This window comes from Erinaceus europaeus, chromosome 17 (assembly GCF_950295315.1).
Source record: "Erinaceus europaeus chromosome 17, mEriEur2.1, whole genome shotgun sequence".
In the NCBI taxonomy this organism is placed as follows: Eukaryota; Metazoa; Chordata; class Mammalia; order Eulipotyphla; family Erinaceidae; genus Erinaceus; species Erinaceus europaeus.
In genome coordinates, this window is record NC_080178.1 from 10,082,688 (window position 1) to 10,106,892 (window position 24,205).

General features: G+C 52.5%; 1 protein-coding gene across 1 annotated transcript; it reads right to left on the reverse strand.

Annotated features, from left to right (window-relative positions):
• Window positions 1-11,360: 11,360 nt before the first annotated feature.
• Window positions 11,361-21,678, reverse strand: PRPF19 (pre-mRNA processing factor 19). The gene is made up of 16 exons (XM_007519512.3): window positions 21,395-21,678; window positions 19,774-19,923; window positions 19,595-19,671; window positions 19,035-19,176; window positions 18,875-18,948; window positions 18,731-18,793; window positions 17,919-17,960; window positions 17,491-17,565; window positions 17,123-17,198; window positions 16,854-16,963; window positions 14,872-15,027; window positions 14,563-14,632; window positions 14,243-14,328; window positions 13,618-13,788; window positions 13,344-13,449; window positions 11,361-11,885 (listed from the first exon to the last, which is right to left on the reverse strand). The coding sequence occupies exons 1-16, from the start codon at window positions 21,411-21,413 to the stop codon at window positions 11,788-11,790; spliced, it is 1,515 nt and encodes a 504-aa protein (XP_007519574.1). The 5' UTR covers window positions 21,414-21,678; the 3' UTR covers window positions 11,361-11,787.
• Window positions 21,679-24,205: the final 2,527 nt, after the last annotated feature.

The window sequence follows — 24,205 nt, forward strand, 5'->3', positions numbered from 1 at the left end:
AAGCATGAAAATCTTTTTGCATCGCCATTACGATGTCTCCCCAGCTCTGGACACTTTCTTTCTTTCTTTCTTTCTTTCTTTCTTTCTTTGCCTCCAGGGTTATTGCTTTCGCTCGGTACCTGCACTATAAATCTACTGCTCCTGGAGGCTATTTTTTCCCTTTTGTTGCCCTGGCTATTTATCGTTGTTGTTGTCATTGTTGTCGGATAGGACAGAAAGAAATGGAGAGAGGAGGGGAAGACAGAGAGGGAGACAAACACCTGTAGACCTGCTTCACCCCCTGCAGGTGAGGAGCTGGGGGCTCAAACCGGGGTCCTTACACCAGTCCTTGCGCTTTGCGCCATGTGCGCATAACCCACTGCTCTACCACCCAACACCGTTTTTTTCTTTCTGGGATTCTTTCATCTTGCTGACTGAGAGGCTTCATAAGTGTCTCTCCGGGCCCCTTGGTTTTACCTTCTCATTTGGCAAAGAAATTCTCCTCCCCTATAATAGACACAGAGGTATGCAACTAGGGCCAGGGAGCTAGTACAGTTGTTAACCAACAGAATTTGGTGCCTGAAGCTCTAAGATCCTAGGTTCAATCTCTGGCACTGTCAGCCAGTACTGAGGAGTGAACTAATAAAAACAAATAACTGATGATAAAATAAAGCATCTGGGGGCCAGGTGGTGGCATGCCTGGTTGGTTGAGTGTACCTGAGTATGGCAAGTACTCGGGTTCAAGCCCCTGGTCCCCACCTGCATGGGGAAAGCGTCAGAAGTGGTGACACAGGGCTGCAGATGTCTGCTCTTTCTCCCCTCCCCTCTCAATTTCTCTCTGTCTCTAGTCAATAGGTGAGAAGCTTCACAAGTGGTGCCACAGTGCTGCAGATGTCTTTCCCTCTCTATCTCCTCTCCTCTCAATCTCTCCCCCCCACCTCTCTCCATATATATGTATATTTTTCTTCTTTAAAATCAACCGTTTTCTTCTCTAGTCATGGTGTGTGACGATGCAGTGCCCCTCCTGTTGTCTGTGTGCATGATTTCAGATAGCTATTAAAATTGAACCTAGGGTGGTGGGAGAGACAGCATAATGGTTCTGCAAAGAGACTCATGCCTGAGGCTCCAAAGTCCCAGGTTCAATCCCCTGCACCACCACCAATTAGAGCTGAACAGTGCTCCAGTTAAAAAAAAAAAAAATCAGGGGGAGACAGAAAAGGAGAGAGACAGAGACACAGCAGCCCTGCTTCACCACTCCTGAAGCTTACTCCCTGCAGGTGGGGATCAGGAGCTTGAACCTGGGTCCTTGTGCATTGTAGTGTGTGTACTTAACCAGATGCGCCACTGACTGGCCCTAAACAATCAAGAACTTTATGCAGCTAAAACAGCACAGGGAGAAGCCAAAACAGTGAGTGGATAGCTTTACTGTCTCCCCCCCACACACACACACACACACAGCAACAGTACTTTATAGTCTTTTAACAATTTTGGAGGGGATGAGGAACACTACAGAATTCAAAAATAGTCTATTCAAAAAAAATCAACTAATGATAACAATAATAATTTCAAATAACTGAATCTGTCAATAAATAGGGAAATTGAACCTAGATGGTGTCAATGCTTCTAGGTCGAAGGTCGTGTTTGCCAAAGCTGACATCAGAACTCAGGAGAGTGGGGACACCCAGGTGCCTTTCGCTTTCCTGGAGGGAAGCCCTCTGAGCTTTGACTTTCCGAGATGGAAGGAAACCCAGCCCAAACTGGGTGCCGGTTAGGACTCCGTCCCTCCCTGCAAACCACCACCTGCCCCGAGCAGCAGATACCTGCGTGTTCAGGAGAGCTGAGTCAGGCCTGATGGGGCCGGGCTGATAACAAGCCACCCCTGCCAACTTTGGAGGCAGGAAGCGGAGCTACTAGGGGGCCCATCTAGTTTGCTCTCTTCCTGCCCTTTCGGAGTGAAGGAGAGGGAGCTGTGGCTGCTGCTGCATAAGACCCCAGGGACCCCCATGTTCCCAGTCACTCCCAGGCTCCCTCAGACACACCATGCACTCATGTCATGCCAGGTCCAACTCACGGCACCTTCCCTTAAAATAAATAAATAGGGGGCCAGGCAGGTGGCACACCTGGTTAAGCGCACATAGTACGTAGTACAAAAACCCACACACAAGGATCTGTGTTCAAGCCCCCAGCTCCTCACCTGCAGGGAGTACACTTTACAAGTGGTGAAGCAGGTCTGCAGGTATCTGTCTTTCTCTCTTCCTCTCTATCTCCCCCCTCCTCTCTCAATTTCTCTGTTCTTCGAGCCCTAGCAGTAACCCTGGAGGCAAAAAAATAAACTAAATAAATAACTAAACAAGCAAATGCCAGATGGTAGAGAAAGGACCTGAGCTGAGGGTGAGAGTGTTTTGCATACACCAATGACAGGAAGATGAGAAATTCTACCCATGTGTCAATAACTGTACTGTAAAGTGTTAGCCACCACAAAAAAACATGATTAAAAAGAAGGGGGGGGCAGATGGGGCTAAGGGGGGGCATTCACAGTCTGTTACGCCCACCTATGTACTATTTAACTCCTAGGAATGTGGCTCTCTGCCCAGACATGTCTGTAAGGGCACTGCATATAAAAGTGCCCATCTTCTGAAGTAAAAAAAGAGATTGTACGTTCGCTTAACTTCTGAGTGAACATGGAGATAAACTAAGTAAATCAATAAGTGAAAAGGTTCACACACATAGGCCAAAGATGAAGTCAAAACAAAAATGCTAGAGAGGACAAACAGCTGCTATTCTGGGCCTTCTGCAGAACCCCGGAGAGCTTGACATTCTGTTCTGAGGAGTCCAGGACCACAGAGCCACCCAGTGTGGGGATATCTGTCAAGGCCTCCTACCCCAGCTGGGGGTCAAGGTGGGGCAGGAACTGAGCCCACTGCCTGGGAGGCAGAAGTAGGTCACTGCCCGTCACGATGGTGGGCAGTCTCCCTTGGGGATGCCAAGTTCAGTTCCCTTCTCTCTGGTTATGCACAGCCCAAATTCTTTGACTAAGGCAGCAGTGGAGCCTCTCGGAGGCTCAGTCTGGAGAAAACCTCAAGGGCTGAATTAGGACCCATAGTCATGGGGTCTCATAGGAAGCTGCTCACACAGTGCCTGGTGGGTTGAACTGGGGTGTGTGTGAGAGGGGGGAAGGTGGCAAGGTGGCTAGAGCAAAGACTTGGAAGTGTGAGGTCCTGAGTTCGAACCCTGGCATTGCATACGATGTTCTGATTCTCTCGCCAACCTCCCTCATGAACAAATATTTACAAATAAAAGTTGAGGTCAACAAAATAGCTCTCACCTGGATAGTGTTCCTATTTACCATAAATATGACCCCGGTTCGAGCCCTACCCCCACCACACTGGAGAAAGTACTGGTGATTTTGTGGCTTCACCACTGTTCGCAAATCTGAAGCCCTAGTGATGGAGGAAAAAAAAAAAAAAAAGATGTGATCCAGGAGGTGGCGCAGTGGATAAAACATTGGACTCTCAAGCATGAGGTCCTGAGTTCAATCCCTGGCAGCACATATACCAGAGTGATGTCTGGTTCTTTTTCTCTCCTACCTTTCTCATGAATAAGTAAATAAATTCTTTTACAAAAAAGAAAGAAGGAAAAAAGAAAAAAAACTTAAAGTGAGCCTAGAGTGATGACAATTAAGTTTCAAAAGATCCCCAGGCTTCAGGCAGAAACAAATATAAATTCTGTCTGCAAGAGTGAGATTCAGGGGTGCAGGTGGTGGCACACCTGGCTGAGTGCACATGTCACAGCACAAAGACCCGGGTTTGAACCCCCAGTCCCCACCTGCAGGGGGAAAGCTTTGCGAGTGGTGAAGCAGGGCTGCAGGTGTCTCTCTGTGTCTCTCCTTCTCTATTACCCCCTTACCTCTTGGTTTCTGGCTGTCTCATCCAATAAATAAATAAAGATAATAAAAAAGTGGTCAAAAAGTATATGAGATTCAACCAAAACCTCAAAGAATTCTCACAGTCACACGATGAGAACTTTGTAAAACGAGAATTGAGTTGGGCCATGAGCAGCGGAGCAAGGCTACAGGTGTGTGTGTGTGTCCCCACCCCAATTCCTCCTTCTCTCTCAATTTCTGTCCGATCAGATAAAGTAAAAAATAAATAAAAGAACAAATTTAATTTTAAAAAAATTGAGCTGGTTGGCAAGATGGCATAATGGTTATGCAAAAGATCATCATGCCTGAGGCTCCAAGGGTCCAGGTCAACAGGGAGGAAACTTCATGAAAGGTAAAGCAGTGTCTCTTTTCTCCCCCTAGCTCCCCTTCTCTTAAGTCCTCTCCATCCTATCAAATAATTATTTTAAAAATTATAAACAAACAATAATCCTAAAACCATAGAGTGAAAGGGCACAGTGTGTGTGTGTGTGGGGGGGTTGGTAGCTGGGAGTCAGTGCTCAACTCTGGTTTATGGTGATGTGGGGAATTGAACCTGGGACTTCAAAGCCTCAAGCCTTAGAGTCTCTTTGCATAACCATTATGCTATCTCCCCTGCCCTGAGCTTGCTCTTTACTGTGCATAAGGCCCTGGGTTCAAAGTCCAGCATTACATGCAAGGACCATGAAACCATGAACATCACCAGGGAAGCTTCATGGATGGATAGATGGATGGATGGATAGATAGATGTATGGATGATGGATGGGTGGATGGATGGATGAGTGGATGGAAGCATGAAAAGGTAGCCTCAAAGGCTCAAGAGATGGGGCAGTGGAAAAAGCACTTCACTCTCAAGCATGAGGTCCCAAGTTCAACCCTCAGCATTACATATGCCAGAATGATGGTCTGGTTCTCACTCTCTCAAATAAATATGGGGAAGGGGACAACGTAGGAGCAGTGACATTACAGATGCATGAAGTCTTGCCACCACCAAAAATATATAGAATAATGATAAAGCAAGCAAGTTGGTTTCATTTCTACAAAGTTCAGAAACCGGGAGATAAAAGAACGATATGGTGGGAAGATTGTGCAGCAAAGGAGTGAGCTGTGGTTTTCTCTGGGGTGAGGGGAGAGAGAGGGACACGTTCACCAGAGGAGCAGCAGGAGGGTCCCTGATACTATCTTTCTTGAGCTGGGGTGGTGGATAAAGGGTGTTTATTCTTTCTTATCTTTTCAGTTGCTATCAAATAGGAATTTCCTTGCTTTAAGAAAATCTGAATGGGAAAGTCAGGTGGTGGCGCACCTGGTTGAGTGCACGCTACAATGCACAAGGACCCGGGTTTGAGCCCCCAGTCCCCACTTGCAGGGAGAAAGTTTTGTTAAGTGCTGCAGGTGTCAGTTCCCCCTCCCCTTTTTTTTCTGCCTCCGGGGCTATCGCTGGGGCTTGGTACCTGTACTACGAATCCACTACTCCTGGTGGCCTTTTTTTTTTCATTGTTGTTATTGTCATTATTGGATAGGATAGATATTGAGAGAAGAGGGGAAGATGGGGGAGGGGAGAAAGATAAGACACCTGCAGATCTGCTTCACTGCTTGTGAAGCAAACCCCCTGCAGGTGGGGATGGGGGAGGAGGAGGGACTCAAACCAGGATCCTTATGCTTCAGACTGGTCCTTGTACTTCACACCATGTGCATTTAACCTGGTGTGCCGCCGCCCAGCCTCTCGTCTCCCTATCAACCCCTTCCTTCTCAGTTTCTGTCTCTATCCAATAAATAAGTAAAGATTTAAAACAGTATTTTTTAAATCCAAAAGCTGGCATTTCCCAGAAAAGAAATCAACAAGGTTATTTATTGGTTATTCTTTAAATTAAAAAGGATATATATATTGCCTCCAGGGGGGTTATCGCTGGGGCTCAGTGTCTGCACCATGAATCCACTGCTCCTGGAAGCCATTTTTCCCCTTTTGTTGCCCTTGTTTTGGTTATTATTGTTATTGTTGATGTCATTTGTTGTTGGATAGGACAGTGAGAAATGGAGAGAGGAGGGGAAGACACAGAGAGGGAGAGAAAGAGAGACACCTGCAGACCTGCTTTACTGCCTGTGAAGCGACTTCCCTGCAGGTGGGGAGCTGGGGGCTTGAACCGGGATCCTTATGCCAGTCCTTGTGCTTTGCGCCATGTGCACTTAACCCAGTGCGTTACCACCCAACCTGAAAAAGGCTTTATATTTTAAACATTTATTTTTTATTATTATTTTTTTTAATATTTTATTTTATTTATTTATTCCCTTTTGTTGCTCTTGTTGTTTTATTGTTGTAGTTATTATTGTTGTTGTCGTCGTTGTTGGATAGGACAGAGAGAAATGGAGAGAGGAGGGGAAGACAGAGGGGGAGAGAAAGATAGACACCTGCAGACCTGCTTCACCGCCTGTGAAGCGACTCCCCTGCAGGTGGGGAGCCGGGGTTCGAACCGGGATCCTTCTGCCGGTCCTTGTGCTTTGCGCCACCTGCGCTTAACCCGCTGCACTACAGCCCGACTCCCTAAACATTTATTTTTTAAATATTTATCCCCTTTTGTTGCCCTTATTGCTTTATTGTTGTAGTTATTATTGTTGTTGCTATTGATGTTGTCGTTGTTGGATAGGACAGAAATGAAGAGAGGAGAGGAAGACAGAGAGGGGGAGAGAAAGATAGACACCTGCAGACCTGCTTCACCACTTGTGAAGCGACTCCCCTGCAGGTGGGGAGCGGGGAGCTCCAACCGGGATCCTGATGCCGGTCCTTGTGCTTTGCGCACTTAACCCATGGCACTACCACCCAACTCCCTAAACATTTATTTTTAATCTTTTTATTTATTATTGGAAAGGGAAAGCAAAATTGAGAGAGGAAGGGGAGATTGAGGGAGACAGAGACACCTGCAGCCCTGCTTCACCACTTGTGAAGCTTTTCCTCTGCAGATGGGGACCAGGGACTTGAACCTGGGTCCTTGCACATTGTAATGTGTGTTCTTCATCAGGTGCACCACCACCTAGATCCCAAAAAGGTTTTAGACACTTTGAGTGACTAAAAAAGAGGTAAGGGAAAAAAAAAAAAAGAGGTAAGGGGGACAGGGCAGTAGCACAGCAGGTTAAGCGCATGTGGCGCAAAGCACAAGGACCGGCATCAGGATCCCGGTTGGAGCCCCCAGCTTCCCACCTGCAGGGAATCCGCTTCACAAGCGGTGACACAGGTATGCAGGTGTCCATCTTTCTCTCCCCCTCTCTATCTTTCCCATTTCTCTCAATTTCTCTCTGTCCTACCCAACAACAGCTATAACAATAACAACCACAACAAGGGCAACAAAATGGGGAAAATAGCCTCCAGGAGCAGTGGATTCATAGTGCTGGCACAGAGCCCCAGCGATAACCCTGGAGGAAAAAAAAAAAGGGGGGTCGGGCGGTGGCACAGTGGGTTAAGTGCATGTGGCGCAAAGCGTTAAGGACCGGCGTAAGGATCCCGGTTCGAGCCCCCGGCTCCCCACCTGCAGGGGAGTCGCTTCACAGGCGGTGAAGCAGGTCTACAGGTGTCTATCTTTCTCTCCCCCTCTCTGTCTTCCCCTCCTCTCTCCATTTCTCTCTGTCCTATCCAACAAGGAACATCAACAATGGCAACAATAATACCCCCAACGAGGCTACAACAAGGGTAACAAAAGGGGAAAAAAATGGCCTCCAGGAGTGGTGGATTCATGGTGCAGGCACCGAGCCCAGCAATAACCCTGGAGGGGAAAAAAAAAATAAAAGAGATAAGGAGCTGCTCTGCATTCTGAGCATGTGTTGATGCGGCCATACACCTGATGCTCTGGCTTGAAACCAGCCACCTCCTAGCTGCCTTGTGGTGAGGTGGCCAGCTCCTCTGAGAACATCAGCCAGCCCTGCTGGCTTCCTCTGCTCCACACCTGCCCTCTGACTCTCACCCTCTGAATGTGCCTACACTTCTCCCCAACTGAATCTGGAGCTGTGGCGGCATCTCTCAGACCCCCGGCCCCCTGGTGGTTTCACCTGCACAAGCCGCCTCCCTGCCTGGGTTCCCTCAGTCACTTTGTGTCATTTGAGCCTGGATAAACGTCAGGCCTATGAACCAAAACAGCAGGGTCAGCCAAACATTTACAGATGACGATGGCCAAGGCCACTGGATGCAGACAGACACTGGGAAAGCTGCCAGCTGTGGGGAGCTTCTGGCATGTCCTATGTCACTAGCTCACAGAATCCACAGCCCTGGCTGCATTTTTCAGATGCAGAGACAGGAAGCCACAAGTCCTACCCCAGTCCATGCTTAGCCATACCCCCGCCCCCAGCTGTGGAAGGGTCATGGGAGGCTGACTTCTGTCTGAGCTGATGCTGGAGTCCAAGGTTTGGTGTCTGAAGCAAGAGTGTCTAAAACGCCTGTTCCAGTCTACTGGGCGACCCAAGGCCAAGGCACAACTCTGGGCTGTAGATGAGGGACACCGGCAGTTGGGCAGAGTGGTGATGGGGCGTTATGGGGAGACCAGTGTGACAACAGCGCCGCTGTGTGGTGTCTCTGGCCAGTGCTCCACAGGGGAGAAAGGGAGGTTAGCTTTGGGGGCTGGTTCTCAGGAGCAGGAATCAAAAGGGCTCTACCCAAGTGGGACACAGCAGCATTGGTTTTGCCAAGTTATTTCCCTTGGTTTTTTATTTTAAACTTATTTATTCCCTTTTGTTGCTCGCTTTATTGTTGTAGTTATTATTGTTGTTCTTGATGTCGTCTTTGTTGGACAGGACAGAGAGAAATGGAGAGATGGGGAAGACAGAGAGGGGGAGAGAAAGATAGACACCTGCAGACCTGCTTCACCACTTGTGAAGTGACTCCCCTGCAGGTGGGGGGCCGGGGGCTCAAACCGGGATCCTTACACTTTGCACCACCTGTGCTTAACCCACTGCACTACCAGCCAACTCCCAAATTATTTCCCTTGGGACAGCCAGGAGCAGAGATATTTTGTCCTGAGTTTAACAGTACAGGTCCAGAAAGGGTAATCCTTGAGAGACCTTCAGAGACCTGATTCCAGAAGGTTCCCCCAGAAACCAATCTCCAAAAATACAGCAGAGGGGTCAACCACTCTGTGTGAGCTGATAGAATCTCTGCTCCTACCTGGTGAAGACAGAGCCTGGCTTTGGACTCAGCTCCAGGACTGCCACTAACAGCAAGTAACAGGCAGTGACAGGGAGGGACATCTTCCCTTTTGTTGTCCTTGTTTTTTATTATTGTTGTAGTTGTTGTTATTGATGTCGTCGTCGTTGGACAGGACAGAGAAATGGAGAGAGGAGGGGAAGACAGAGGGGGAGAGAAAGACAGACACCTGCAGACCTGCTCTACCACTTGTGAGGCGACCCCCCTGCAGGTGGGGAGCCAGGGGCCCGAACTAGGATCCTTACACCACTCCTTGCGCTTCATGCCAGGTGCGCTTAGCCCACTGCGCTACCACCTGACTCCCACGAAAACATTTTGTACAACCGTGCGCAAGGACCTAGGTTCAAGCCCCCAGTCCCCACCAGCAGGGGGAGAAGCTTTATGAATGGTGAAGGAGGGCTGCAGGTGTCTCTCTGCATCTCTTCCCTTCCCGTCTCATTGTCTCTGTCCTGTGAAACTAAAAAGAAAACTAGCTGTAAGAATATTAAAATAAGGAAGATGAAATCTACTTGAGACAGAAACGCCTTCAAAGAGAGGTGAGAGCTCTGCTGACACACCTGGCAGGGCAGGAACGGCTCCAGAGACCGCCTGTCCTGGGGAGGGCAGCACCACAGCAGATGAAGCCATCTAGCAGAAGCAGCAGCAGAAACAGTGAGAGAAACAGTAGCAGCTGGAGTAGAAACAGAAGCAGTGAGCAGCAGCAGTGGAGGCGGTGATAGTAGTAAATATAAGAGCAAGAAACAGTAGCCAGAGCTGCAAGCACAAATACTGAGCTGGGTGCCCAGTGGTGGTGGCGCACCTGGTTGAATACTTGTCACCGTGCACGAGGACCCAGGTTCAAGTCCCCGGTCCCCACCTTCACAGTCAAGCAGTGCTGCAGGTGTCCTTCGTTCTCTGTCCCCCCCTCCTCTCTTGATTTCCCTCTACCCAGTAATAAAACTTAAATAACTTTAGGGGGCCTGGCAGTAGCGCAGTGGGTTAAGTGTACATGATACAAAGCACATGAACTGGCCTAAGGATCCCAGTTCAAGCCCCCAGCTCTCCACCTACGGGGGGGGGGGGGGTCGCTTCATGGGTGGTGAAGCAAGTCTGCAGGTCTCTCTCCCCTCTGTCCTCCCACCCTCTCGATTTCTCTGTCCTATCCAACAACAACAACACCAATAACAACAACAAAGATAAAAAGGGCAACAAAAGGGAAAAAAAAAAAAGCCTCCAGGAGCAGTGGATTCGTAGTGCAGGTACCAAGCCCCAGTGATAACCCTGGAGGCAAAAAAAAAAAATGGTGGTCTGGGAGGTGGCTCAGTGATAAAAGCTTTGGCCTCTCAAGCATGAGGTCCTGAGTTCGAACCCTAGCAGCATGTGTGCCAGAGCGATATCTGGTTCTTTCTCATTAATAAATAAAATCTTTAAAAAAAGAATGTTAAAAAAATAACTTCATAAAAAATATCTTCTTAAGGTAGGGGCTGGAGAAATAAGCTTCCCTGCAAGTGCCCAGCCCCTACCACTGAAAGAAGTTTTGGTGCTGTGGTTCCTTCCTTTCAGCCTCCATCTAAAAAAGAAACACGGGCTGATGTGCTGGCGCACCTGGCTGAGCGCACACTGAGAGTATGCGAGGACCTGGGTTTGAGTCCCTCCCTGCAGGGGAAGATAGCGCCGTGAGTGAAACAATGCTAAGTGCTCTCTCTCATTTGTTTCTATCCAAAATAAATAAATATATGGATTATTATTATTTATTTTTTTTTAGAAAATAAGTAGTTTCTTTGCAGACCACACCCAATGGTGAACAGCCCTCGGCCACCACACAAGTCTCCTTCCTGCCCCTGCTCCCAGGCCTCTGCAGCCCCAGAAACTCCCCTCTACTTGCCGCACTGTCTCTCCTGCTCAGCCTGGTTCTCACTCTTTTTCCTGACCACTCCACAGGAGTGGAACCTATGGCACATCTGTCACCTGGATACTCATGTTTCTCTGTCTGTTGGCTTCCACCCTGGAAGCGGCTGTGCTTCAGACCTTCGGCGTCAGGAGAGAAAGATCTGCTTTCCGACTTCACCGCAACCCGACTCCTTACTGATGTGCTCAGTTCCCGGGAGCAAGCGGTACTCTCCAGCCCTTCCAGGCCTGTGTGAGGTGAGGAGCCAGGCCCATGAGGCAAGTGGCAGCTCGAGGACAGGAGGTCCCGAGAACATGACCAGGGTCTGAAAGTCACTGGTCACAGAAGACAGTGGTCCAGGTCCCACTCTGTGGTGGCTCCCCAACCTTCCAGTCACAGACACCGGGAGATGGTTACGTTTATTGTTTTCTTTTTTTAATGAAACTAGATCGCTGCTTACAAAACCCTGTGTGAGCCCTCGTACCCATCCCCTTCACAGTTCCCTTGGCTCGGCCTCTCCCGTCCCCCAGGAACTTAAGACTGGGTGGCTGTGGAGTGGCCGCCACCAACTCAACGGGCCACACAGGAGAGAGGCCCTGGGCTCCGACCTGAGCCTTCAGAGGGTGGCAGTGCCACCTCCTGCCCCTGTTCCCAGCTGGGCCTGGAGGCTGCAAACAGTCTGTGCCGCCTCGGCTCTCAGGAGCCCCATGAAATGGTATGAATGTCCCACCCCGTACACCCTCCCCCATCCCCACACCCGTAGCTTCTCCCCTTCTCCCCCCCACCCCCACCCCACTACCCCACTACTGAGATGAGGCCCGGCTTGCGTCAGGGCCAGGCCTACAGGCTGTAGAACTTGAGGCTCCTGTCCATGCCTGTGGAAGCGATGAACTTGGCGTGGTGCCCGAAGGCCACCCCGGTGGTCAGGCCACTGTGCTCTGAGGAGAGACGTGGGAGGTGGCAGTGAGGAGGCGGCCCCCCTGCAGGTCTGAGCACCAGCCCTGAGGAGATGCTGCCCATCAGGCCAGTCCCTATCCCACGACATGTCACCATTTGCCCGCTTCCCTGGGGACCAGAGACTGCTGAGGGCTGAGGTCTGGCACACAAGCTCTCAGGGTGGGTTGAGTGGACAGGAGAGTCAGTGTCCCCTCAGTCCAGCCTCCAGGGCACCTGCAATCCTGCCAGGCTCCAGCACTGGGAAGTGACTATGAGCCCGGATGTTGAGAAACAGCTTGAACCTTTGGTTCAGTCAAAAATCTCCACACTTAGCTTGCTGGCCAGCACTTAGTTCTGGCTCCTAACATATCAGGAGTGAGGACACCCACTTGCTTGTTCTAGCTCACAGGGTTCCAATTCGAGAAAACCCAGGACCTGAACACAGGGCAAGGCAGGGCTGGGACTGCGACTGGGACTGGGATAGGGGAGGCTGCACACAACAATCTTCGCGCAGACAAGAGTATCCTGGAACAGCAGTGCAAACTCACCGGAGGTTTGAGGGTCAATCAACTAACGCCCCATTAATGGACCTGCCCTGAGCTTCCAGCTCCCCCGCAACCTAACTCTGGCCCAAACTGAGACACTGGGGTCCAGGGCAGGATGCAAACCTGGCGGCCACCCGTGGGGACAGACAGTGACCAGGCTCAAAAGATGGTGCCTGGAACATTCCCTCTAGTGGGGATGGGGATGCCATCAACACAGCGGGCACAGGGCCAGACACCAGCTGGCCTGAGCTGCAGAGCAGTGGCAACACCCACATTAAAGGCGGGAGACTCACAGCTCTGAAAGGAGCACTACGTACCCAGCCACACTACTCTGGGGTCAGCGCCCCGCCTGATACCCTTCTCCTTCGTGCAGTGACAACTTGAGAATGCCCTGCAGATCTGCCTTCTTAATCTGACAGAAAAGCCTGCAAGTGTCTTAGGCCCCGCTCCGAGCCCACTCAGACTCAGGGCGTAATGGTGCGCCTGACACGGTTCTCATCATTTCACAAACACTTATCCGATAGGCTTAAGAGCCCACTGGGACTGTGCGATTATCATCTTCCCACTTTTCCCAAGCCCCAGAGAGGTTCAGCAGCCAGCTCAGCGTCACTCAGCTTGGACTGGTACAACCTGTATTTAAAGCCCAACAATCAGAGGCCGGGTGGTGGCATCTGGCTGAGCACATGTCACAGCACACAAGGACCTCGGTTCAAGCCCCTGGTCCCCATCTGCGGAGGGGGGGGGAGGCTTTGTGAGTGGTAAAGCAGGACTGCGGGTATCTCTCTGTCTCTCTTCCTCGCTATCTCCCCCTGCCCTCTCGATTTCTGGCTGTCTGTAGGGGCCCGGGTACATGCATGGCTCATGTCCGTCCGGGGCGGGCACCAGGACCCTCAGGACCTCAAGGTCAGCCTCTACCTGTGAAGTGAAGAATCTCCGTCCACTGTTTGCAGATGTAGATCTGGACATCGGTGCCCCCGAGGGCCAGGTAGGTGCCACTCTGGTCAAAGATCAGGGACTTCACCTGCCGAACCAGAAGACGGGTCAGGGGTCACATGGGTGGGAACAGACTTTGAGGCAAGAGGGGTAGGTAACAAGTGAAGTGGTTTCGACTGATTCAGTGAACAGCGGGCACGAGCCGGGCAGAGGTGATGTGGCTGAGCTTGGGAGGGGCGAGGGGACGGGGACACACCTCAAAGTTGTTATCCAGCTGCAGCGTCTTAAAGTTCTTCAGCTTGCGCAGGTCCCACAGCTTGACGGACGAGTCATCGGCCGCCGTGGCCAGGTAGTAGCCATTCTCGGAGAAGGCGATACTGGTGATGGGGCCCGAGTGGCCTGGGAAATTGGCCACGTTGGTGCGCTCCTGTGGTGGGGGAGAAGATGTGAGAGTTCCAAGACCCCTCTCTCTGTTATGTCCTCCTCTGTCCTTCAGAGGAGGACCACTAGCAGGAATAAGCAGGGTCGGGGCCAGGTGGTGGCGCACCTGGTTATGCACACACATTACAGCACACAAGGATCTGAGTTCGGGCCCCTGGTCCCCAGCTGCAGCGGGGAAGCTTCACGAGTGGTGAAGTAGGGCTGCAGGTGTCTTTGTTTCTCTCCCCATCTCCTCCTCCCTCTCAATCTGTCTCTATCCAGTCAAAAAGATTTTTTTAAAAAAGGAACCAGCAGGGTGAATGGCCCAGACCACATGTCCCCGCCACATGCACAGAGACACCCTCTCCACCCCAGGGGCCACCCAGGGCCCATGGTGCCGTAAGCACTCAGTCCCACTAAGCAGTCACAAAAGCCAGAGGGAGGCTGCCATGTCCTCCTACCTTCAAGTCCCAGATCTTGATCTGAGAGTCCATGGTTCCTGTCCCAAAGATGAGTCCATCAGGGTGGAACTGTGCACAGGTGAGCGCTGTGGGGAGGAAGACCACAGCATTCAGAACCCGCCCGGGTGGGCTAAGAGCAGCCAAGGGGAGGCGCCTGGTTCAGGTAAGGCTGCCAGCACAGTGCTGGCTATCAGAGCACCGACAGCCTGTTTCTAGAACAATCAACAATGAGCAGAGGGAATAAATAAGACCAAGGCCAAAATGGCAAACAGCACGTAGAGACAGCACCCCCACCCCAGTCAGTGCCGGGAGCAACTTACAGCAGCCAGAGGTCTCGTCGGTCACCTTGGTGAGGACACGTCCTGTCTGGATGTCAGAGAAGGCCCAGTACTAAAAGAAACAGAGAACCAGGGCCAATGAGAAGGTGAGCCCTCCGGTCCTGGAAGTCCTCCAAGAGGACTGAGACCCCAGGATGGCGAGCCCTGGCAAAGCTACTCTTCCTGGGAGAAGAAACGTTCTGTTCCGGGTTCTGGGGGAGGCGGCAGCTAGGGGGTCAGGAAGATGCTCCCTCCACCCCGCTGAAGCTCAGGGACCAGCAGGACTCTTCAGGGTCCTGGCTGGGACCACACCTGGTCATCAGAGGAGCTCAGGAGATAGTCACCAGTAGCATGGAGGCTGAGGCCTGTCACAGCGCTCTCATGGGCCCGAACAACCTGAACACAAGAGGCGTTCGGGACCGACCAAATCCTGATTGTGGCATCGGGAGAAGCAGAGAACACCAGCTCCTGAAAGGGAAGCAGAGAGGCGGCAAGTCAGACAAGACGGACCTCAAGCGTCTCACAGAAAGAGACCAGAAATGGCCACAACCACTGCTTCTCATGTTAGCCTGGCCTGGCCTCGAACCACCCCACCAACCTATGAGGGTCAAGCCAGAGAGGCTACTGACGTGGTCAGTGAGCAGCCCAGGGAGTGACAGTGGATACAATATTGGACTTTGAAGCACGGTGTCCGGAGTTTAATCCCCAGCACTTCTGTGTATGACAGGGTGATACTCTGGTTCTCTGCTTTCTCCTCTCTCTCTCACACACATACACACACACACACACACACACACACACACACACACATATAAGTGGTCAAACAGCATTTACCTGTAGGGAGGTCTGCCATCTAGTGGCAAAAGGACAACTGTACCATAGAGCAATTTCCCATGTCCTGTTTCCAGGACAACAGGGCAGAGGCTGGCTCAAGAACCGATTTTCTTTCTTTATTTACTAAACTAGAGCTGTCGAAGCTAAAACGGGTCTAAATGGGAGGGATCAGCAAGGCTGTGAAGCTGTGTTCTGATGACTGGGGGGACAAGTTAATTTTCAGAAAAATGGGGGCAAGGAGAAAATTTATTTTGTGTCAGTGCCCAACCATTTTGGTTAGTTAGGGCGTTTTCCGCTGAAAAATAAAACCTGCTGCCATTTCTTTTTCTCTTTTTCTTTCTTTCTTTTTTTGGCATAACAGTGCTTATTGATGTGGCAGTGCAGGAGACTGAATCTGGGCCCTTGGAGCCTCAGGCACGCCACTGTGCTATCTCCCCCACCTGCTGCTTCTCATCCACGCAGTTTCATAAGGAAATAACACCCTTTGTTAAGACCCGATAAACAGGACTGCAGCGCTTCGATTTGTGTTTAATCTTGATCCTTCTTCCACCATCGTGCACAGGATCCCCAACACCTCCCCCCATGTCTAATCTCTTTAAGGTTCTGGGAAATGTCACTGTCCCAGACCCACTCTGTCCTAGACTTAAAAACTCAAATCCTTGGGGGTCGGACGGTGGCACAGTGGGTTAAGCGCATGTGGCGCAGAGCGCAGGGACTGCGGAAGGATCCCAGTTTGAGCCCCCGGCTCCCCACCTGCAGGGGAGTCTCTTCACAGGCGGTGAAGCAGGTCTGCAGGTGTCTATCTTTCTCTCCCCCTCTTCCCCTCCTCTCTCCATTTCTCTCTGTCCTATCCAACAACGAACAACATCAACAACGGCAATAATAACCACGAGGATACAACAAGGGCAGCAAAAAGGGAAAAAAAAAAAGGCCTCCAGGAGCGATGGATTCATGGTGCAGGCACCGAGCCCAGCAATAACCCTGGAGGGGAAAAAAAAAAAAAAAAAAAAAAAACTCAAATCCTACAGTGTCAAATTCTGGTCTAATAAGGTGTCTTTATTCTCCAAACTGGGTCCTCTGAGTATTAGAACCCATGTCATCTTCAACAGTTGACATTAAGTTAGTCAAACTGCACGTTAAAGGATCATGGGAAGACGCGATACTATCTGCTCAGACTAGTCAGTCAAGAAACTCTGTTGAACTCTGTCTGGGCTGTGTAGTTTCCTCTCTCCCCATCTGGGAGGCCACTCCTTCAGTAGACCCTACAGAGAGCAGCTGCTACAGAAAGAGAAACCCAGGACTCTCCCCCGGCAAAGCCCCCAACATGCCAACTCTGGGAAGTTCCAACTCTTCTAAGTCTACTTAGCTTCCCCAAGGAGAAAGCTAGAAGGGTGGGCGGCCATAACCACTCAAGCAGGGCTCAGGAGTGTGGGAGCAATGGCAGCCAGGGTGCCCCTTACCTGTGAAGGGTGAAACACCACACTGGTGACTTTCTTGGTGTGGCCTTTGAGGGTGGCCAAAATCTGCTCAGAGCTCTTGTCAAAGACGACGACGTTCTTATCCGCCCCACCTGGAAAGGACCCCAATGTGATCCTAAATCGAGTCCCGCCTGCCCAAGTTCCTTCGCTCAAGGCCCTTCTGTCCCCGAGCCCACGCAGAAAACAAGGAGCGTGTTCCTTCCCTACCGCCCCCGCTGCTTCCGCCCGCCGGGCCTGGCCATCTCTCTTACCAGTGAGGATTTTGTTAGTGTCAGACGGGCACAGGTCCAGGGCGAGGATCCCGGGGATGCTGGCGCTGTGCAAGCCCTGTGTGGGGAGCGCCACGCCAGACCCAGTCATGGGCAAATCAAGGCAAATGAGCCACTCCACTCCCCCCAGTTCCCAACCACAGTCCAGGGGAACAAGAGTGACTTCTGTTCTTTATCCTCTGCGCTTGGCCTGCTGCCTGAACGCTGTGATTCCTTCCCCGCGCTGCTGGGAAAGTCAGCGGCAGCCAGGAAGAGGAGGCGCCCAGACAACCCCGCGGCCAAGGCGAGACATGACGTGAGCCGGAGGCCCTGGACAGCTCCACGGGCCGGGCCCAAGGTCTCCAACTCACCACATGGGATGCCACCTGCCGGTATTTGCTGAGCTCTTCGGGCTTCACCAGCTCCTCAGGCACAGTCTTCCCTCTCTGAGAAGAATGTCCCGAAGAAGGGCAGCAGTGAGCTGGGCCATCAGTATCTCCCACCCCACCCCCATTTTCCCCAGAGGCCAGGCTTGCTCTCCTGGCTCTGAGCAAGGACTCACATTACTACCATTATCATTTAATATTTCACTTATGTATTTACTTTGGGTAGAAACAGAGAGAAATTAAGATAGAAGGGGGAAATGGAAAGGGAGAAAGAGAAAGAGAGATACCCATAGCAGTTTCACTGCTTGTGAAACCTCCCCCTGGAAGGTGGGGACCAGGGGCTTGAACCTGGGTCCTGATGCACTGTAATGTGTGCTCTGTCTGGTGTGCCACCACCCAGCCCTCAGACTCACCTTCTTACGCTCCGTGGTTAGCACAGTGGCCTTGTCTTGAAGCTGGGGAAGAGAATGGCCAACATGAGACAATCTATTTAACCAGGACAACAGCATGTTAGATGCCGGTGGCATCACTCAAGTGCACCAAGGCCTCATCACCAGAGTCTGTGGTACTGATCAGTGGCAGTAATGATCTTTTTTTGTTTCCACCCCAATCTGGAAAGGCGGCTCTTGGGAACTGAACCTGAGAGAAGGAAAGGCACTTGCCCAAGGCCACAGAGCTGATAAGAGGCGGAATAATAACAGGGAATAAGACCAGTGACAATCTGAACTGCCCGGCAAAGACACACGTTGTCACTTTCCACAAGGGAAGGCTCAGGAGTGGGACAGTGCACTGGCGTGGGAATCAGGGGCCAGCTCAGCCTCCTCTGTGTCTGATCCGCAGATTCTCTATCTGTGATATAAAATGGAATGTCTGCCCTGTCTCTTCCCCTTGAGGGAAAAAAAAAATCTAACAGTGTTGCAATATCTGCAAAGAACCCCACCAGCAATAAAAGCTACAAGGTGCACTTCTTAGCAAGTCGATCCCCAAAAGTATGGAAAGTGAACACCGAACACCGTTACTCTCATGTCAGAAACGGAAGAGAGACAAAGGACTGGTTAAGTCAGCTAAAGGCCAAAAAGCTTGGAGGTGGGGGCGTCCAGTCAGAAGTGCAGGCCGTCTGGCCAAGGCCACGCTCTGCACTGCTCCAGCCCCGACTGCCCAGGACCATCACTGAACAGGACTCCCAAAGAGGGCAGGCGTCCCTGCAAGTGAGAGCCCAACTCACCTTCTGGATGATCTCGGGGGTCATGCCCACCAGCTCGCCCAGATCCATGGGTTCACCCGCACCCTAGGGGAAGCAGAGAAAGCTGAGTGACACACACTGAGCAGGACACCTGCAGGGGAGCTGCCTGTGGCGGGGGTCACTCACCACCACGCTGGGCTGGGAGCTTGGCACAGCCTGGGGCACGATGAGGCCTGCCTGTGGCTTCAGGGTGGCCAGAGCTGAGAGAGAGAGTGAGTGAGTTAGCCAGGGCACTTACACAGTAGCAGTGGCCCTAAGGGCTGCGGGAGGGGGACAGGGGCCACACCTTCTCGGGCAGCGGTGACCTCCTTGGTCAGACGGGCAATGACGCGGCAGGCAGCATCATGCTGGTACAGCGCGTGGGATAGCTCCTGGCGGGTGGTCTGCAGCTGCTGGCGCAGAGTGAAGCTGTGCAGCATGACGGCATCCTGGGGACACACGGACACACCCCCCCCCAATGACGAGTCGGTCCTCCACCCACCGGCCTAGCGTACTCATAGCGAGCCAGGCTATCTAGCTGACCATGCCTGCATCCTAGGCATGGGGACAGGAGCCAGCTCTTTCCGTCCCCTTCCTGAATGGACCAATAATTCAGAAGCAGTGCTGTCACCAAAAGGGGGTGGAAGCTGCTGCTGCTGTTTATTGATTGCCTGGAGTGTCGGGCACAGTGCCAGGCAGGCCCTCAAGATGCCTCACGGTTCCTATTTTAGGGCACCTTGCACGGCAGGTGCTGCCCTCTGTGCCAGGGAGGGCGCTGACGCCACACAGGTTACATTCTGATCTCAGTCTAAGGCTGCCCGACCCACCCCAGGTCGCCTCCACGCTCCCTCCTCCCCGCAGACTCACCCACTCATCCTGCAGGGCTTTCAGAATGGCCGGGATGCTGGTGGCTGAGGGGGGCTTGGGCCGGATGGGGTGAGCAACTGCCAAGAGGCGGAGACGGGGCATGAGGACAGTGAGCGGGGAGCCCTCGCCCCTCCCTCCCTCCTGTAGGGGGCTGCCGACCAGCGCCCCCCACACCCCACCTTTAATGTCGATGAGCTGCTCCTCGGACAGGGGCTGGTTGTTGATGGGGTCCGTGCCATTCTCCGCGATGTACTTCTCGATGAGGCGCCGCTCGTAGACGTGGTTGGACACGGGGGACACGCAGGGGTGCTCTGGCACTTCGTTGGAGACTGGAGGGGGAGGAGGGCTGCTGTCAGCGTGGGGGGGCCCTCACCCACCACCTGCCTCCCCCCCCAGCAAGCCCACATGTCTCCACGCGCTGCACTCAGGGGTGTCACTGGGGCCTGACAGCTCGTGGATTTATTATTTTCTTCTTTTTTTTTTTTTTTTTTTTTGCTGGCCTCCAGGGCTCGCCAGCTGCGTGACTTCCTCGCCCGCCAGCCAGCCAGCCAGAGAGCCCGCAAATCCTTACTGCGCAAGGGCTGGCTGCCAGGCGGCTGGAGCTGCCCCTCCCCCTGTACCTCCCACAGAGAGAGAGAGAGACAGACAGACAGACAGGGGTGGGGGGCGCCTGGGGACCTGCTCCATCACCGCCACGCACAGCCCCGCGCAGGGCTGCTCCGGCCAGGGGGTGACACAGCAGATGCGGACGAGACGCGGGCATGGAGACGCCCCTCCCCCTGGTGTTTACTCGGTGCGGGGTGCGGGGTGCGGGGTGCGGCTAGCAACGTCCTCCCTAAGGCATGGCATCCCCGCCGCCCGCCGTGCAGACCCAGCACCCGGAGGAATGGGGGCCGGGGCGGGGGGGGCTCCGTAAACGAGCCGCAGAGGAGGGGGGTGCTGGGGGAGGGGGTCCACACAAAGCCGGTGCCAAGCGCTGCGCAGACCCCGAGCTGCGCCACGGGGAGGGTCCCCGTGCCTCCCGCATGGCCCCCGCCCCGCCCCGCACCCCGATTCTGCCGTGTGTCCAGGTGCGGGGATGACTAAGGCGATCACAGGGGGGGCGCGCTGGCACCTCCCTCCCCCAAGGACGCCGGACAAGACAGCAGCGTGACACCACCAAAAATAAAATAAAGGCATAAAACAACACGCCCAAAGGAGTCCAGCTGGGAGGGGCGCCCCCCACCCCCCGTTTCTCCGGCTGCCACCCCCCAATCCCACCGCCCCCTCGGCGCCTCGTTCATAAACCGGGGTGGGGGGGATCTTTATTTGTTTTATTTCTGCACTGGGGGGACGTGGCGGGGGAGATGAGCTCGCAGCCGCGTCTCCATCCGGGTGACCTTCGCCGCCCCCCCCCCGACGCTGCAAGATGGGGAAACTGAGGCCCGGGAGGCTGCGACGTCGCCTCGCTGATCCATCCCGCGGGAGCCCCCACGGGGGTCCCGATCCCCGGCGCCCCCGGACCCAGGCCCGCCCCCCACACACACATCAGGCCGCGGTCCCCACTGCGCAGCCAGGTGGGGGGGCGGCCGCCGCGTTATGTAAACTGGGGGACGCCGCGCACCCGCAGCCCACGCCGCCTGACTGACCGGCCGACCGACCGACTGACTGACTGACTGACTGACAGACAGCCGCCGCCCGGCCTCCCCCGGCCGCCCGCGACCCCCCCCCCTTCAGCCGCCTCTGGCCCCGCGCCGCACAGCCCCCCGGAGCCCGGGCCCCTCCGCCGGCCACCCGCGTTCGGCCGCAGCCCCGACTCACTGGAGCAGATGAGGGACATGGCGCCGTCACTGCGCAGCGAAGCGCTTCACGCCTCGGGGGCTCCGGGGCTCGGTTTCGGCGACGGCGCCGCGGGCCACTTCCGGCTGCCGGCGGGTTCTGAGCCCCTCGGCGGCGAACGGGCAGCGGCGGCCCCGCGGGGCGATGCAGACGCAGCGGTTCACGTGCGGCTGCGGCCAGTCGCGCGCCTCAGTCTGCAGCGCCCTAACGGAAACTGCTCTTTCCCACAATGCAACCCGGCAGGAAAGGGCCCGCCACCGAGCGCTCGACTATTTCCGGACCCGCTCGGCTCCCTCCGTCCTGCACTCCCGTGGGCGGGGCGAGAAGAGAGGGGAAACTACATTTCCCGTGATGCACTTGGACGCACCCACCTCCCAGCCCCACCCCCGCCCCAGCCCCGCCCCAGCCCCAGGCACTTGTGTGATGCTATTTGCAGAAGCTGACTACCCTGAGCCTTGGGAAAATAGTTTTTACCCGCGTTGGCGCGTGCAGAGTTTCCTAACTAGCTTTTTAAACATTTATTTTGGGTTGTTGTATTGCGCCAAAGTAAAAGGCTTGGGGGTGGGTGGAGGGAGAGTCCAGGTCCTGGAAAAGGATGACAGAGGACCTAGTGGGGGTTGTACTGTTATGTGGAAAACTGAGAAATGTTATGCATGTGCAAACTATTGTATTTACTGTTGACTGTAAAATATTAATCCCCCAGTAAAGAAATTTTTTAATTTTACTTATTTATTAATGAGAAAGATAGGAAAGAGAGAGAAAGAACCAGACATCACTCTGGTACATGTGCTGCCGGGGATTGAACTCAGGACCTCATGCTTGAGAGTCTAGTGCTTAGCCACTGCGCCACCTCCTGGACCACCCAATAAAGAAATTTTAAAAAATTATTTTGGATAGAGACAGAGAGAAATCGAAAGGGAAGGAGGAGGACCGGGACAAGAGAGAGAGGGAGACACACACACATACACACCAGCACTGAAGAGACACACACACACACACATACACACACACACTCATCAAGTTTCCCCTCCGCAGGTGGGGACCAGAGGTTTGAACCAGAGTCTTTGCACATTATTACACCTGCAGTCTACCAGATGTTCCACTGCCCAGCCCCCTTTTAGACTTTTGTTAAAGTGCATTTTCTTTTAAAAAAATAATTACTTATTATTGTATAGAGACAAAGAGAAATCGAGAGGGGAGGGGGAGGTAGAAATGGGGGAAAAACACCTGCAGCCCTGCTTCACCTCTTGTGAAGCTGTCCTCCTCCGGGTGGAGACCAGGGGTTGAACCCGGGTCCTAGAGCACTGTAATGTGTGCACTTAACCAGGTGTGCCACCACCTGGCCCCTCATTAAAGTAAATGTCCCTGGACTTGGGAGATAACATACTGGTTATACAAAAATACTTTGAAACCTGAAGCACCAAAGGTCCCAGGTTCAATTCTCAGCACCACAAAAAGCTAGAATTGAGCAATGCTCTGGTAGAAAAAATAATAATAATAATTAATAATAATAAATATTCTTGAGACCAGGGAGAGAACACCAGCAGCAGCGCATTGCACTAGCACAACTAAAAGTCCCAGGTTCAATCCCCAGCACCACCCTAACCCAGAGCAGTGATCTAAGCAAAAGTTTAGCAACATGGAAGGTGGCACAATGAAAGGACCCTCAAATGTGAGGTTCTAGAGTTTGATTCCCAGTGTTACATATGCCAAAGTGATATTCTAGTTCTTATCTCTCTCATATAAATGAATAAATCTTGGTTTTGTTTTTGTTTTTTAGTGCCTCTTCCTGGGGTCTACACAATAGCGTTTTCACTGTCTGTGTAATCCTCAGGCGGTTTGGAAACAGGTCGGGTGCCTCTCACGTGTCCCGTTGAGACATTGCTGGTTGGTCAATTGAAAAAAGCTGGGATACAGGTGGCTGGGGCAGGTGGCACTGGCCCAGAAGTTGTTCTGCCCTTCTTCTGTGGCCAATATGCTCTGTGACCTTGGAAAAGGATTCACCTTCTCTGTTCCTTTCTTCCAGGTCCCCTCCAGCTTAGATGTCATATGTTTCCTTGCAGATAAGTTCAGGAATCATACTCAGAAAGTGGATGAGCTGTAAGGGACCCAGACAAAGCAATAGGACAGACAGATGTGCTAAGTCAAGTCTCTCAGCTGAGAGGATGTGCGTAAATGAGCAGGACTTTGACATATGGGCACAGTATTGTGACTTGAAATACAAAGATGTGACTGGTCTGAGAAAAGGTGCTGTAGCTACAGCTTTCACCCCAAAATGTGACATCCCGACTTCTATGCCTGGTGCTGCATGTGCCAAGGTGGTGCTCTAATTCCAACATTCTCCCATGTTAATAAATTAAAAATAAAAATAATGGGCCAGGTGGTGGCGCACCTGACTGAGCATATGTGTCACAGTGTGCAAGGACCCTTGTTCAATTCCCCAGCCCCCACCTGCAGGGGGAAAGCTTTGTGAGCAGTTAAGCTGTGCTGCAGGTGTCTCTGTCTTACTCCCTCTTTATCATCCCCTTCTCTCTCAATTTCTCTCCGTTTCTATCCATTTAATAAATAATTTCTTCTTAAAAATATTTTACTTACTTTTTTAAATAATTCATTTATTTAATCTTGAGAAAGACAGGAGGAGAGAGAGAAATATTCAGACATCACCTGGAACATGGGCTGCTGGGGCTTGAACTCAGAACCTCATGGTTGAGAATGCAATGCTTTATCCACTGTGCCACCTCCCGGACTATTTACTTATTTTTTTTTAATGAAAGAGAAACAGAGACCAAAGCA

Excerpts from the sequence above, each read along its gene's own strand:
- PRPF19 (XM_007519512.3), bottom strand. Across the intron at positions 18,949-19,034 it reads GGTCACCGCTGCCCGAGAAG|CTCTGGCCACCCTGAAGCCA; the intron begins GTGTGGCCCCTG and ends TCTCTCTCTCAG. Across the intron at positions 18,794-18,874 it reads GCTCCCAGCCCAGCGTGGTG|GGTGCGGGTGAACCCATGGA; the intron begins GTGAGTGACCCC and ends TGCTTCCCCTAG.